Source organism: Zeus faber, assembly GCF_960531495.2.
Source record: "Zeus faber genome assembly, chromosome: 18".
Taxonomy (NCBI): Eukaryota; Metazoa; Chordata; class Actinopteri; order Zeiformes; family Zeidae; genus Zeus; species Zeus faber.
The window spans coordinates 22,771,910-22,787,195 of NC_137210.1; the positions used below are offsets into that span (position 1 = coordinate 22,771,910).

The following is a 15,286-nucleotide window of genomic DNA, read 5'->3' on the forward strand; positions in this document are numbered from 1 at the left end:
CTGAGGACTTGAAGGGACGACCGGGCGGAGTCCACAGGATCCACTCACACTCAGGATGTGACTTAGTGGAGCCTCGCCTCGGGGGGAAAGTAACCTGGTTCTCAGCACTGTAGTCAGGAAAGATTGCACAGGAACCAGGAAGTCATTTGGCAGGAGTTTGAAGTTCAAGGCGGGCGGGGAAGGCGGGGGTTGGGGGGTGGAGGGGAGTTGGCTGGGTTCTGCAGCCCCAAGGAGGCCCCATGCACCAGGCTATGGAAAAAGGTACCTTCATCACTCCGAGCAGAAGGAATCTACACCCGCACTCCCCCTCCTCTCTCTCTCGCTCTCTTAGACGGACATAGTTGCCCCAATTACATTAATAGAGAGGGGTAATAATACTGCTCATTTATCCGTTTTGCCCTTAGCTGACATTGCAGAAATGGCCATTAAGATAAGGTACATGAAACTACACTAAAGCTAATTCAAGATAAGATAAGTTAAGTTAAGTTAAGTTAAGTTAAGTTAAGATAAGATAAGATAAGATAAGATGAGATAAGATAAGTTAAAAGATAAAAAAAGATAATACCACATAAGGAAAGATAAGACAAAATATAATAAGATAAGAAACAATAATATAAGATAAACTATGGGACAATAACCAAACCTTAGATGAGATAAAATAAGATAATTTACAAGAAGATAACATAACTTCAGATAATATACAACAAAATAAGAGATAAGATAAGATAACATAAGGTAAGATAAGTTCAAATAAGATAAGACAAATTAAGATAAGTTCAAATACAACAAAAGAAAACTATGGTAAGATAAGATAAAATAAGATAAGAAAAGATAAGACTAAATAAGATGAGTTAAGATAGGATAGGATAACATAAGCTAAGATAAGTTAAAATAAGATAAGTTCAAGTACTAAAATAAGAAAATACCACATAAGGAAAGATAAGAAAAAATAAGATAAGATAAGAAAAAATAGATAATAAGAGATAAGATTTGATTAGATAAATAAAATAAGATAAGGCCATTATGTCACAAAGCAAGTCAAGTCCCACTTTATTTATAAAGCGCATTTCATACCAGGGCAACACAATGCGCTTTACAAAGAAATACGTTCAAACAAAGAACATAGTTGTCACTTGGTTATTTCAAAAGAATGCCCCTGAAACAACAAATAATTACAAATGCAGCAGCAACAACAACAAAAACAACAACAAAAACAGCAACGAAAGCAACTACAACCGAAGTAGAAACAACAGCAACAGCAGCAGCAACAACAGAAAACAACAACAACAGCACCAACAGCAGCAGCGGCAGCAGAAACAACAGCAGCAGCAACAACAGAAACAACAACAACAGCAGCAGCACCAGTAGCAATAGCAGCCGCTACAGAAACGACAGCAGCAGCAGCAATAACAGCAGCAACAAAAACAGCAGCAACAACAACAGTAGCAGCAACAACAACAGAAGCAGCAACAATAGCAGCAACAACAGCTGAAAAAGCAGCACCACAGAAACAACAGAAAAAAAACCCAGAAAAAGCGGCAACAACAGAAACAAGAACAGAAACAGAAACAACATAAACAGGATAACCCGGTGCCAGCGGGTTGTCTCCCAAATAGGAGCCTTTCTGTGTTGAGTTTGCATGTTCTCCCCGTGCTCACATGGGGTTTCCTCCGCCTAACGTCAGTAAGGACCCCCACCAAAAACGAACCTGAAGGAAGGACAAGCCAAGGATGGGTTAAACGCAGAGGAACCATTTCACCAGCCACCATCAAAGCATGTGCATGTGTGTGTGTGTGTGTGTGTGCGTGCATGTGTTGTAGTGTGGTGTGCTGTGTGACAATTAAAGATTCTTCTTCTTCTTCTTCTTCTTCTTCTTCTTCTTCTTCTTCTTAACAACTGCAGCGGCAACAAAAGAAACAACAGCAGCAACAACAGCAACAATAGCAGCAATAATAGCAGCAACAACAGAAACAACAACAGAAACAACAGAAACAACAGAAGCGGCAGCAGCAACAGCAGGAACTGTGGCATCAGACAGAAACAACAATAGAAACAGCAGCAACAATAGAAAATGCAGCCACAGCAGAAACCACAATAGAAACAGCAGCAGAAAAAAAAAAATTGATCAGGCTTGTGTTTATTTTGATAACTAACCCACGAAACACGCACTCTGCATCCCTCTCACACACACACACACACACACACACACACACTGCTCAGAGAGCTGCACTGAGAGGCGTGTCATGATCTGTTGGAGGGAACGTCTGGTCGTCCTTATCCGCTCCGGGCTTCAGGGAAGTGACAGGACAGGACTTTTTGGGTTTGTCCCAAAATCTGTCCCCAGGGACGTTGACCGGCTCCAGATGGAGATGATTGATGCTGGGCATTAAGGGCTTGAAGGCCCCGCAGTTCCCGTACTGCCAGCAGATCAAGGCTTGGGGGGGATGGGGGGTCTTACTGTGCATGTGTGTGCAGGCATTTGTGCGTGTGTGTGTGTGTGTGTGTGTGTGTGTGTGTGTGTGTGTGCTCTCAAAAATCCTAATTTCTATGTGTGTATTTCTACATGTGTGTTTATATGTATGTGCTCGTATGCATCCATGTTTCTGGGTATTTCTTGTGTATGTGTGCGTTTGTATTTGGCCTCTGTTGCGTGTGTGTGTGTATACCTGTGTATGAATGCAAGCACGTGTCCAGGTTTATATATTATTTACATGTGTGTGTGTGTGTGTGTGTGTGTGTGTGTGTGTGTGTGTGTCTGTGTGTGTGTGTGTGTGTATGTGTGTGTGTGTGTGTGTGTGTGTGTGTGTCTGTGTGTGTGTGTGTGTGTGTGTGTGTGTGTCTGTGTGTGTGTGTATATGTACTCATACACATGTGGGTTTTGTCTACCTACCTGTGTGTCTATCTCTACATGTGTGTTCATATATAATGTTTGTCCAGTTGCATGTATCCGCTTTATATTTTTATTGGTGTGCTTCGTTGTATGTTTTATTGTGTGTGTACATGTGATGTTTGTGTGTGTGTGTGTGTGTGTGTGTGTGTGTGTGTATGTGTGTGTGTGTGTGTGTGTTTACTTCCGAGCAGATGTGCATATATGCCCAGGTTTATGTTTGTGTACTTTTTGTGTATTCGTGTACTTATGTTTGTGCGTGCGCATGCGTGCGTGCGTGTGCGTGCGTGTGCGTGCGTGCGCGTGTGTGTGTGTGTGTGTGTGTGTTTGTGTGTGTGTGTGTGTGTGTGTGTGTGTGTGTGTATATGTACTCATACACATGTGGGTTTTGTCTACCTACCTGTGTGTCTATCTCTACATGTGTGTTCATATATAATGTTTGTCCAGTTGCATGTATCCGCTTTATATTTTTATTGGTGTGCTTCGTTGTATGTTTTATTGTGTGTGTACATGTGATGTTTGTGTGTGTGTGTGTGTGTGTGTGTGTGTGTGTGTGTATGTGTGTGTGTGTGTGTGTTTACTTCCGAGCAGATGTGCATATATGCCCAGGTTTATGTTTGTGTACTTTTTGTGTATTCGTGTACTTATGTTTGTGCGTGCGTGTGCGTGCGTGCGCGTGCGTGTGTGTGTGTGTGTGTTTGTGTGTGTGTGTGTGTGTGTGTGTGTGTGTGTGTGCATGCATGTGTTTACTTGCGAGCAGACATGCATTTATGTGCAGGTTCATGTTGGTGTATTTTTTGTGTATTTGTGTATCTGGGTGTGCGTGTGTGCGTGCGTGTGTGTGTGTGTGTGCACGTTAGCATGTATCCCTGTGTCCTGGGAGAGTGGGGGAGAAGTAACATGTGTAGGGGATTTCATTTGTGAGGCAGTGAACACGACGTTTACTATTTGCCTTCAAAGAAACTGACAACTGCACTTAGCACTTCAAAGCCTTCATGCCCCTTTTATTACGTAATTAGGCCAACAACTTGGGATGGCTACGTCTAATCTCAACACGCGCACCTCGCCCCCGCCCCTCCACCGCGCCCCCCCCCCCCCCCCCCCACCATAGCTCACCGTCTTTCAAAGCCCATCGGGTCGTGGCGGTGGGCATTTCCCCGCCCGTCGTCAGAGCCTCCGCCTCCCGGCAAGGGCTCAGCCGCCGCGCTCCGCCCGCCCAGGTCGCCCGGCAAGCGGCGCGGCGCTAAGGAGTCATCGTCAGTAAGATGGAGATCGATGGCCTCGTAGCGGGCATCACCGCCGCCGCGACGCACCCGCCCCCCCGCCCCTCTCGCCTCCAGATCCGGTTATTACACGTGACTTTTAGAAGCGATGACGTCTGTATTTAAAGATGTGAACTAACAAATGACATGCAGATGTTTGTAATGGGGATCTTTGCTCGTGTTCTTGTATAATACTATCTCTTAAAAAGGCTAATGGTGGTATTTTTTTTTTCATCACCGGGATGGAGATGAAAGGCGATCCAGAGGAATGTGCGGCAGCGTGTGGCGTAAATCAAACGTTTTTTAGTCTGGGGGGTGGGGGGAATCCTCCGTCGCCGGCGGTGGAGGACGACAGGCAAGTGTCTGCGAGTTCCTACCCCGGCCCTGTCATCAACGACGGGCTTAGACCCGGATTCCCAAATGGAGGGGTTTCGGCGCGGGGACGGATGTGACCGTGTGAACCGCGTCTCCCACTTCCATCAGCTTATCCTACATCCTAAAAGGCTTTGAGTGGTAATGCCGGGATTCCTTCGCGCCCGACACTCGTTGCAGTTTTGATGATGGTCTGCGGCGTCTGTGTCAGCGCCAGGCTCAGTGCATCAGCTAAAAAAAGAATTTCCTGGTGAAAACCGGGTTTGATCTGCATTAAAGGCGAGGGGCAGCAAACAGCAGCGGAAATATATTTGCAACTGAACGAATCGAAATAACGTTGCGAATCTTAGAATGTGACGTTTTTTTAAATTAAGCTCTTTTGTCTTAAGGGTTACATCAGTCACCGCTACACAACACTTTGGTTACAAATGAACACACTCTTCAGCCAAAAAGTCTAATTTCTATGGATTTCCTGTTTTTCTTTGTGTCCCGCCCAAGCGGGGGCAGCGTGTCGCTTCCAACCATTTTTAACGTTTTCACATCAACTAACCACAGAAAACAGGCCCGGACGCCCAAATTCCTTCTCCCCATTCATCAGTTGCTCACAGGAAATATTCCTGCCGATATAGCCGGTGAATCACTGTTTTTTTTTTAGCGATAACCTTGAATTGTGACTCAGTCAATTCCATTCTTTGGTCATTCTTTCGAATATGTTTAATGCATTTTGGAAAAAACGCCTAAAGACATTCAACAGAAAAACTTTCCTCTAATACGCAAAAACAAACGTTTTTTTTACTCATTGCTGTGAGTCACATCCAGCATCACCGTCATATGACACGATGTGTACGGCCCATGCCGGCACCGTGGAGGGCTCTGCCTATCTGACCGACCAACCCTCAGAAGAAGGAATTTGAGCGTCTTAGAGCAAAGACGGGAGTAGAACCCGATGTTAAAACAAAAAGAGAGAACATCCATTCACAGCTTCCACATGGAATTGTGGGACGCGACGCGGATGATCTTATGGGCGGCTACTTTGAAGAACTTCCATTGTTCGGCGGTCAAAGACGGGCACCGCAGAGAGGGTTTGGGTGGCAACGTTCTGAGTGGGACACCTCAGTTTTGTGGTCTCTGTGTTAGTCATGTCCTGTTGCACAAATATCTGTGTATGTGTGTCTGTGTGTGTGTGTGTGTGTGTGTGTGTGTGTGTGTGTGTGTGTGTGTGTGTGTGTGTATGTGTGTATGTGGTGTCGGCATAACATGCATATATGTGTGGACTTGGGTGGGTTTATTTATAGACATCTTAACCCACTTAGTATCACATTCATCAATGTCAGCCCCCATCCTAATCCTCCTTATGTCAACACCTTATTAGTAACCCACAACACACACACACACACACACACACACACACACACACACACATACGCATGCATGTATGTCTGGAAATTGCATCCATATATGATACACACATGCACACACGCACATGCATATATGCAAAGTTCAGCACACATACTTCAAATACCCTACGCTCAAAAATTAATCTGTACACACACACACACACACACACACACACACACACACACGCACGCACGCACACACACCAAACATCAGTAATACAAATGTGAAATCGTCCATTACACATTTTTCCAACCAAACATCACATGAGGTTAGCTCAGATTTACCATTCACAAATTTTAATTTGGCATCCGTGCGTCAGTGGTCAAAACAAATAGACGTGTGAGAAGTCAATGGAAAAACGTTGGATGGAGAGAGACGGAGGGACGGAAACATGAAACCACGGAAAGAAAGGAAACGCAATGTCGGAATGCGCGGCCACCAAAATAGGGTGTCAGATTATGCAAGTCGATCTTTAATATGTCAGGGGGATTAAGGAGAGCACCTGTACAGGATGGTTTCCTGCCGGCCCGGGGAGGGAGACAAGAAGCACGAAGGCCGGCGATAAGACCAGCAGCTGCACAAACAGGAGGGCAGGACGCCGAGCGGCCCCCGTCCAGTCACGGCACAGCGCTCGGCATAGCATCACACCGCGCTGGAACAATACTCATGAAGTACTCATGAAAGTACGGTTGAACGACGGTAAGGTCACATTTTATTTCAAAGTACTTTTTTTTTTTGCCTAAAGGTGGCTCTGGCAGGCTGCCAGTACTGTGGGAAGCCGCGACCTTACTGTTTCTAGTCTATTGTTGATGTGACCAAAAGATTCGCAGATTAATTAAGTACTATGTTATTTGCAGAAGTGCTGAAGAGTCAATGAAACCATGAAGAACTGATGAACTGCGTGGTTTGGGGTCCATTTTTTTTAACCTGGGATAACATATAAAGACCTTCTGACAATATTTTGAGCTTCTCGTTTCGAAAAGGAGATTTTAGTATTATTTTTAACCTATTAAGCCCGACGGCCCCCGGTAGCGGGTCCACGGCTCAGTCCGTGTCTGACGAGCTCTCGCAAGCTCAGCTTCGAAGCTGTTTAAGCTTCCAGTTTGAGCAGAAACTAGACCTCCAGACGAATCCGTAGCTGAAAACCATGTCACGCCAGCTCGCTGAGAAGCGGGCGTGACGGGGGATATCTGAATAAAATTGGGCTCAGTAGAACCGCCAGAGTCTCACCTTGACAGCCATGCTGACGTTATGTCAGCTACATCGGGGATCGCTTCAGGGTCCTAAACACACCGCTTTCTGACCAGCGATGGACACTCGTCACCAGGTCCCCGGGCGCCTCCACGAATGCTGCCCACTGCTCCCGGCTGAGCCCCCGGAGGAAGGACAAGCCAAGATGGGTTAAACGCAGAGGCCTCATTTCAACCGGCCACCATCCAAAGCATGTGCATGTGCATGTCTGTGTGTGTTGTAGTCTGGTGTGTTGTGTGATAATTAAGGATTTTTCTTCTTCTTCTTCTTCTTCTTCTGCGTGCGGTGAAAATATGTTATTTTCACTTTTTTTCTGCACACTGTAGTACCAAAACGGTCATGGAATTGTAGGAATCGAGTGTGGCTACAAAGCCGAGGACTCCTGTGAATCCAAAGAGCCCGATTGCATTCATGTGTGATAAAATATGGCCTCATAGTAAGCATTTCAAGGGGAGGACAGAATTTTTTTAAACTTGACCTCTCTGTGTAATGACCTATTGAAAGCCTCATGAAACTCTAGACCAGGGGTTTCCAACTGAAACGACCCGGGGGCCACCAGCCAGGTTGTCTTGTCCAGGGGCGGGGCCGCGTTGAACATCAAGGGAAAAATAAACTGTCCCATGTTTTTTTAATAATTTTTTTTTTTTATATATACAGTGTATATATATAATTGTTTAATAATATGTCAGTTAGAAATAGACAATTATAAAAATAAAACATTTTGTTATTTTCATTAAGTAAGATTGTTTGGATTTATTAAGCATCGTGCTGAAATGAATTTGCAGGTTAGATTTAACAATATATTATAAACATGTAGTGGGCAGGGGTGGAAATTATGGGGTGGGGGGCACGTCCGGACGCCCCCTTCCTGGGAAAAACAGAGTTTGCCCCTGAATATATCATTGTAAACATAGCTATATAATTTGAAACAATATAATAATATGCATTGAACGCACTCGTGCTAATTATAGACGCAAAACAATGCCTCACGATGAGCGTGATGTCTCCGCTCCACCTCTTTCCCCCGACGTCTCAAGCCCGAGCTACGCCCTCGCCGGTGAGCCGCATTTCATTGTCTTGCGGGCCGCACGGAGCCCCCAGGCCGCTGGTTTGAGACCCCTGCTCTAGACACCTAGACTACATTGAAGATACGTGGGCTTTCTTCTGAGCCATTTTCAGAAAATTGTGCTTGTCGGGGAACCGTCAAAATCGCACAAATCTCAAATTTTCAAAAGTTGTTGATGCTGCGCCCCGTCATTACGTTTTCTACAGCGTTTTTCAAGGTCATGAGGTCTTCACGTGGTCTTTCGGGCGGATGTTTTGGCCCTTCCCCACATTCTCGAGTGGTCAAAACTCTATTCCCTTCACTTCTATTTTGTACCTCCACTCTGTATTACCTTTTTTGAGTCATTTTTTAAATTTATTTAATTTAATTTTATTTTATTTTATTTTATTCATATTATTCTATTCACTAACTGCATTACGTTTTAGGAATCAGTTAGTTTCAGTTAGTTGCTGGGTAGGAATTAGGTAAGCTATTATGTTCGTTTTAGTAACTTTTGTGCATAATCTACGGGTGCGTTGCAAAGACATTTCACTGCGTATATGTGTGAACGTATGTATATGTATGTGACAAATAAACCTCTTGAATCTTGTATCTTTAATCATTGTTGTGTTATTTATGGTATCAACTCACAACTTGGTGCAGCAACTAATTACACTTATTTGAGCATGAGAATTCCCGACATTAGGCATGAGCATAATGTTCAAAGCCCCTTTACACTTAAAATAATATTAATTTTATCAGCCGCTATTAAAAAATATAATGTCTATTACCTTTTAATTGATAAAAAAAATATTTGAGGTGTCAAGCCGGGTCTCCTGATGGTGTGAGGCACTTGCATGTGGCACCAACTGCTGAGCTACACCCCGGCTCCCAACTCCAACGCATTGACGCACAGTGAGAAGCTGCAGCAGAGTGGTAAGTTTCTCAATAGTACGGTGTTCAGTGAGGTTGTGCTTTGAACAGTTCCTAAATGATGGGAACCAGCTTTTTAATGAGGCCTTGGTTGAAAAATAGAAGACCTATCCAGAACAGCACTCTGGTAAAAAGCAAAAGCCCTCCATTCAACATTCTGCATTTGTGTTACAGTACTTTAACGTAGGAAAGCTTCAAAATAAAAGTACTTTTTCAACATAATTTCCTCCTATTTGGATCCCAGCATGGATTTACCATATATGGTCATGTGTGTGTGCGAGAGCGAGAGTGCGTGCGTGCGTGCGTGCGTGCGCGTTCAGACATCCTACGTCGATCACACGCAAACGCGCAGACAGTTTCTCGGACGCGCACAAGCAGCAGGCGAGCACAAAACACAAAAACACAAACAGTCATTTAAAATTCCTTCGAAAAACCCCAGGAATTAAATGTCATGTTTATGGTTAAGATCCGTCTTCCTGTTTTTAGTACACAATACGCAGGAACAAATGTACTTAAAAAAAAAAAAAAATCTCTGTCCCTTAAAGGAATGTCATGGTCGTAACAAATACGTTAGTATTGACAAAACACGACAAAACAAAAAAAAAAACAACAACAAAAAAACCTCTGGGTTAGTTCATTTCGGGGGATCGAATCCGTGTTTTATTTCTATTCCGTCACTTTCAAGCACATATTGAGAAGACAGAGTTGTATTTCCTCTATGTCACTGAATCATACTGGTGAGGTTATATTTTCATTATTATACATGAATTTCATCAAATTTTCACAGCAAAAAAAACAAACACACGTGAATATATATGAATACATATTTTGGGGTGATATTCCGTCCTCAGAGGTAAAAAAAAACAAAAAACACTGTATTCGTTTCGGCCACATCAGGTGCGAAACCCCAATGTGTTGAAACGACGATGCACCCAGATGGAAGCGGTTAGCCGGTCATTTGGTTTAACCTTTGACCCCCCGCGCCAGACATTTCCATTTGATCAGGGTCGGGGATCGTCTCAAGTCGCGCAATTACACCTCAGGTTTTAATTAAGCTCAGCGTGGCGTTCACTCCAAATGACTCCCCCACCACGAGTGATGGAGGGAGGGAGAGCGAGACGTAGATCTTGCACCCATTACACTTCACTTCAATGGATCTATTTATGTTTTTCTCTTCGTTGAGGTTTATGATCGCAGGAGAGAGAGAGAGAGGGCGAGCGAGAGAGAGGGAGAGCGAGAGAGAGAGAGAGAGAGAGAGAGAGAAGAGAGAGGTCGGATTATATATATTCTTCACAGGAATGTTTTTATCTTCACTTATTTGTGTATATATTGTATGTATATCGTACTGTATGTTTATGCACTGTATGTTTACAGAGAGGATTTTTTTTTTTTGTTTTGGTTTGTTTTGTTTAATTTTTTTATCTGCTACTGTTTTGTTTTTTATTTTAAAGTTCTGTTCTTCATTTCACTTTTTATTGTTTTTGTTCTCCCTTGTGGGTTTCCCATCCCAATCAAGCCCTTTAAAATTGAACTGAAACGGAATTGAGAGGAAGACGTACATATTACTCATTAAACTCTGGTATGAATGGATTCATGTTCACGGAAGAGAGAGAGAGAGAGGGGGAGAGAGAGACGGTCAGATGATATAATTTTTTTACAGCAATGTTTACATTTTTATATTTTCACGTTGTCTTCACTCATCTGTGTTTAAACCGGGTTCCAAATTATTATGCAAATTGGATTGTAGTGTCATAAACATTAAATGTTTTGTTTTTCAATGAAACTCATGGATGGTGTTGTGTCTCAGGGCTCTTTGGATCACTGGAATCAATCTCAGACACCTGTGATAATTAGTTTGCGAGGTGAGCCCAATTCAAGGAAAACTACAACTCCATATTATTAAGCAGGCCACAGGTTTCAAGCAATATGGGAAAGAAAAAGGATCTCTCTGCTGCCGAAAAGCCTCAAACAGTGCAATGCCTTGGACAAGGTACGAAAACATTAGATAGATACAAAAACTTAAGGGTGATCATTGTACTGCGAAGAGATTTGTGGCTGATTCAGAGCACAGACGGGTCGGTGCAGACGGTCTTGTTGACTGATGAGTGCCGTGCCACCCTGGATGATGCAGATGGGTGGAGTAGTGGATGGTTGGTGGATGGCCACCATGTCCCAAAAAGGCTGCCACGTCAGCAAGGAGGTGGCAGAGGCATGTTTTGGGCCGGAATCATGGGGAGAGAGCTGGTGGGCCCCTTTAGGGTCCCTGAAGGTGTGAAATTGACCTTGGCAAAGTAGAGAGATATAGATATAGAGTTTGTGACTGACCACTTTCTTCCATGGTACAAAAAGAAGAACCGTGCCTTCCGTAGCAAAACCATCTTCATGCATGACAATGCACCATCTCATGCTGCAAAGAATACCTCTGTGCCATTGGCTGCTCTGGGCATAAAAGGAGGGAAACTCATGGTGTAACCCCCATCCTCCCCTGACCTCAACCCTATTGAGAACCTTTGGAGCATCCTCAAGAAAAAGATCTATGAGGGTGGAGGCAGTTCGCATCAAAACAGCAGCTCTGGGAGGCTGTTCTGACGTCCTGCAAAGAAATTCAAGCAGAAACTCTCCAAAAACTCACAAGTTCAATGGATGCAAGAATTGTGACGGTGATATCAAAGAAGGCTCCTATGTTCACATGTAACTTGGCCTGTTAAGATGGTTTTGATTGAAATAGCTTTTGATTTCAGTAAATATGACCTAATGCTGCACATTCAACAAATGACCATTTTCAGTTTTTTACAACCTATAAAATGTTTTGAAACTCTGTTGTACATAATAATTTGGAACAGTGCTTTTTGAGTTTTTTATTTTTGAAAAAAATACTGTTATCATTAGGAGGTTTGTTCAATAACATTCAAATTATACCCGAACGGTTGATGACTTGAAAATTATACTGACTGTCATTTGCATCAACTATTTAGGAAAATCAGAGAAAAATATCATTTACATAATAATTTGGACAAGTGTATACATGTGTCATCTCTCTTTCTGCGACACTCATGTTTTTCTTTGTTCTCCACTCCCCTGAAATGAATTAAAATTGAATTGACAAAGAAGAAAGTCATGTATTTTACTCATTTACACCCTGGAATTTATTTATTTACTTATCTTGTTGGTTTGTTTTCCCTTTTTTATATTTTAGTGTATTATTAGTTCAAGTCACGAAAGAGAGAGAGAGAAAGAGAGAGAGAGAGAGAGAGAGAGAGAGAGAGAGAGAGAGAGAGAGAGAGAGAGAGAGAGAGAGAGAGACATGTTCTGTTCATGAATATTTTCCCATCAATCCTTTGCAGCTTTTGGCACCAAACACTAACATTAGTGCGGCCGACGCAGCAGGTGAACTGATGAAGGAATGTTTAAGGTCAAAGCAAAGCACAGGAAAAAAAAAACAAACAAAAAAAAACCAACTAATAAAAACCATCAGATTCTGAAGAAAAATGCACCTCCCTCCCTCCCTCCCTCCCTCCCTCCCTCCCTCCCTCCCGCATCATTCCTGCCGCTCAGCGAGGTGTGCAGGCCGCCGCCGCCGCCGCCGTTAGCGTAGCGCCGCCGCCGGCGTGGGCAGCGGCCACAGCTCCTCCTGAAACTGGTTACAGTTGGGGTCCCCTCGCACCCGGGGCGTCGCCGGGAGCTGCACGCCCGTCAGGGGATTCACGCACCAGCACTCGCCCCGCTGGCCGTGGGTGGAGATGTTGCACTGGGAGGGGTCAAACACACACACACACACACACGCACGCACGCACACGCACACACACACACACACACACAAACACACACACACACACACACACACACACACACACACACACACACACACACACACACAATTCAGATGGAGGCCAGGGGGTGTTGGAGAGGGCGGGGTGTGTGTGGGGGGTGTTTGTGGGAATTTGGGGGTGTGGCAATGCAACATGGAGCCCGGTGGACTGATACAGAGATAGAGTGGGAGAACGTGTGCGTGTATGTGTGTGTGTGTGTGTGTGTGTGTGCGCGTGTGCGCGTGTGCGTGTGTGTGTGTGCAAGATTGGATGGGGAGGGTAATGCTTTTTGGGGGCGGGGCAGCAGCCGCCCAATCACAGCCCTGATTCAGGGACGTGCCCCCCTACCAATAAAATGAACCGCCCACATGCTCACACCCATCACACCCACACCCACACACACACACACACACACACACACACACACACACACACACACACACACACACACACATTAGACCATACCCGCCATAGAGAGCCATGCAAATGGTCAGGCCCCCCATCCCACCCCCTAACACACACACACACACACACACACACACACACACACACACACACGCACACACACACGCACACACACACACACAAACACACACACACACTCACACACACACACACATTCATGGCCCCCTCTATCTCCCACCCTCTTAAAAAAATGAGGTCATAATTGAAGTGGACACAGTTTCTGCCCCAAACGCTGAGCACAAGGGGGGCGGGGGGGGGCGGGGGGGTGAGAAGAATGAACAGTTTTTTTGGGGGGGTGGGGGGTCGGTGGCTGTGGGGGGGTTGGAGGGAGGGAGGGGAGGAGGGGATGAGGGGAGGAAGGGGGTTGGTGGATGAAAAGACTTACCATTTTCCTCCTTCAGTGAGAAAGAACAAAAACAGAGAAGGGCGACAGTTACAGTAATTTGGAGGTACAGTGTCCCCTGCCCCTGGGAACCCCGGGCCCCCGGTGCAGAAAACACACAATGCTCGTTATTCTTGCTTGAGAAAAAGAAAAACCAGCTTTTTGACAAAAAAAAACCCTGCGAAGAAAGCCTGTTTTCCCTCATACTCCCTGCTCCAGTTCCTGATAATAGAGGAAGGAAAAAAAAAAACACAACAACAACAACAAAAACAAAACAATTACCAGATCAGTGACCTTGTTTGTGCTCCCCTCCCTCCCTGTCTGCCTGTCTGTCTGTCTGTCTGTCTGTCTGCCTGTCTGTCTGTCTGTCTGCCTGTCTGTCCATTTGACCCTTGTTGTTTGATTTCGGGTTGAAAATAATTTGTGCTCGTGATCGATGGTTGAAAAAACATTTCCCATGAACTGTGGTTCCACTCTGGAAATCCACCAATGCCCTTACTGACGGTGACAACATCACCCCATGTGTGTGTGTGTGTGTGTGTGTGTGTGTGTGTGTGTGTGTGTGTGTGTGTGTGTGTGTGTGTGTGTGTGTGTGTGTGTGTGTGTGTGTGTGTGTTTGGAGGGGCGGGTGTTAGGAGAGGAAAGGGGGTGTTCGGGTGAAAGAGAAGTTGATGTTTTTAGTTTTCTGGCCACGAGGAGCTGGTGTGTGTGTGTGTGTGTGTATATACTGTATATACCGTATGTCATGTCAGTGAGATTTAATTTGGATTTTGACAAAAAGTAATTTGATTATTAATTTTTTTCTCATTTCTCATATTTGATTTTTTTTTTTTTATCTTACGGTATCTTATTTGTAATAATTGAGTTGTTTTAAATAGTTTTTTTTTTTACAGATTGAATTATTTTCCTATTCCTTTTTGAGTTAATTTATTTTTCCAATCTTTTTTATAATTTAGTTATTTTTGGCAAATTTACATATCTTCTTCGCTAAAAGGTTGTTTGTTTTGTTAATTGAGCTATTCTCTTTTATTTCACTCAATACATTTACTTTCATCGATTTGAGATATTTTCTTATTCGCAAACGACATATTTTCTTTTTATTCTCTTCGCTGATTTCATTATTTTATTTTGACCAATTTCCTTTTTTTTTTACTTAGAGTTGTTTTCTTTGTCCTAATCTGCCATTTTCTCATTCCTAACAATGTTATATTCCTTGCTAGTTGAGTTATTGAGTCAAGAAATGTGTCACATAATGAAAGCTGGAGTGGTCGTGACTATGATGAGCTTAACTCTCTGCTGTGTTTATAACGTTGTCAGTTTCTTTCTTTCTTTCTTTCTTTCTTTCTTTCTTTCTTTAAAATGGCGACCGTTCATGACATCATAATTACCACGGGACAGTGTTGTTGATACCGTGTGACTTGAACTAAAATAGTTGGACGTCATGTCTTTCCTACCGTCGCACTGAAAATCGGATTAAACTAA

At 43.9% G+C, this 15,286-nt stretch overlaps 1 protein-coding gene across 1 annotated transcript in view; it reads right to left on the reverse strand.

Annotated features, from left to right (window-relative positions):
* Nucleotides 1-12,734: 12,734 nt before the first annotated feature.
* The window catches only part of LOC307243937 (insulin-like growth factor-binding protein 2-A), a gene marked incomplete at both ends in the record, with an annotated part of 18,815 nt that continues 16,263 nt past the window's right edge, over nucleotides 12,735-15,286 (reverse strand). Inside the window, one exon of the mRNA XM_080018906.1 lies at nucleotides 12,735-12,896. Within this exon, the coding sequence (XP_079875032.1) occupies nucleotides 12,735-12,896 (162 nt within the window). The remainder of the gene's footprint in view (nucleotides 12,897-15,286) is intronic.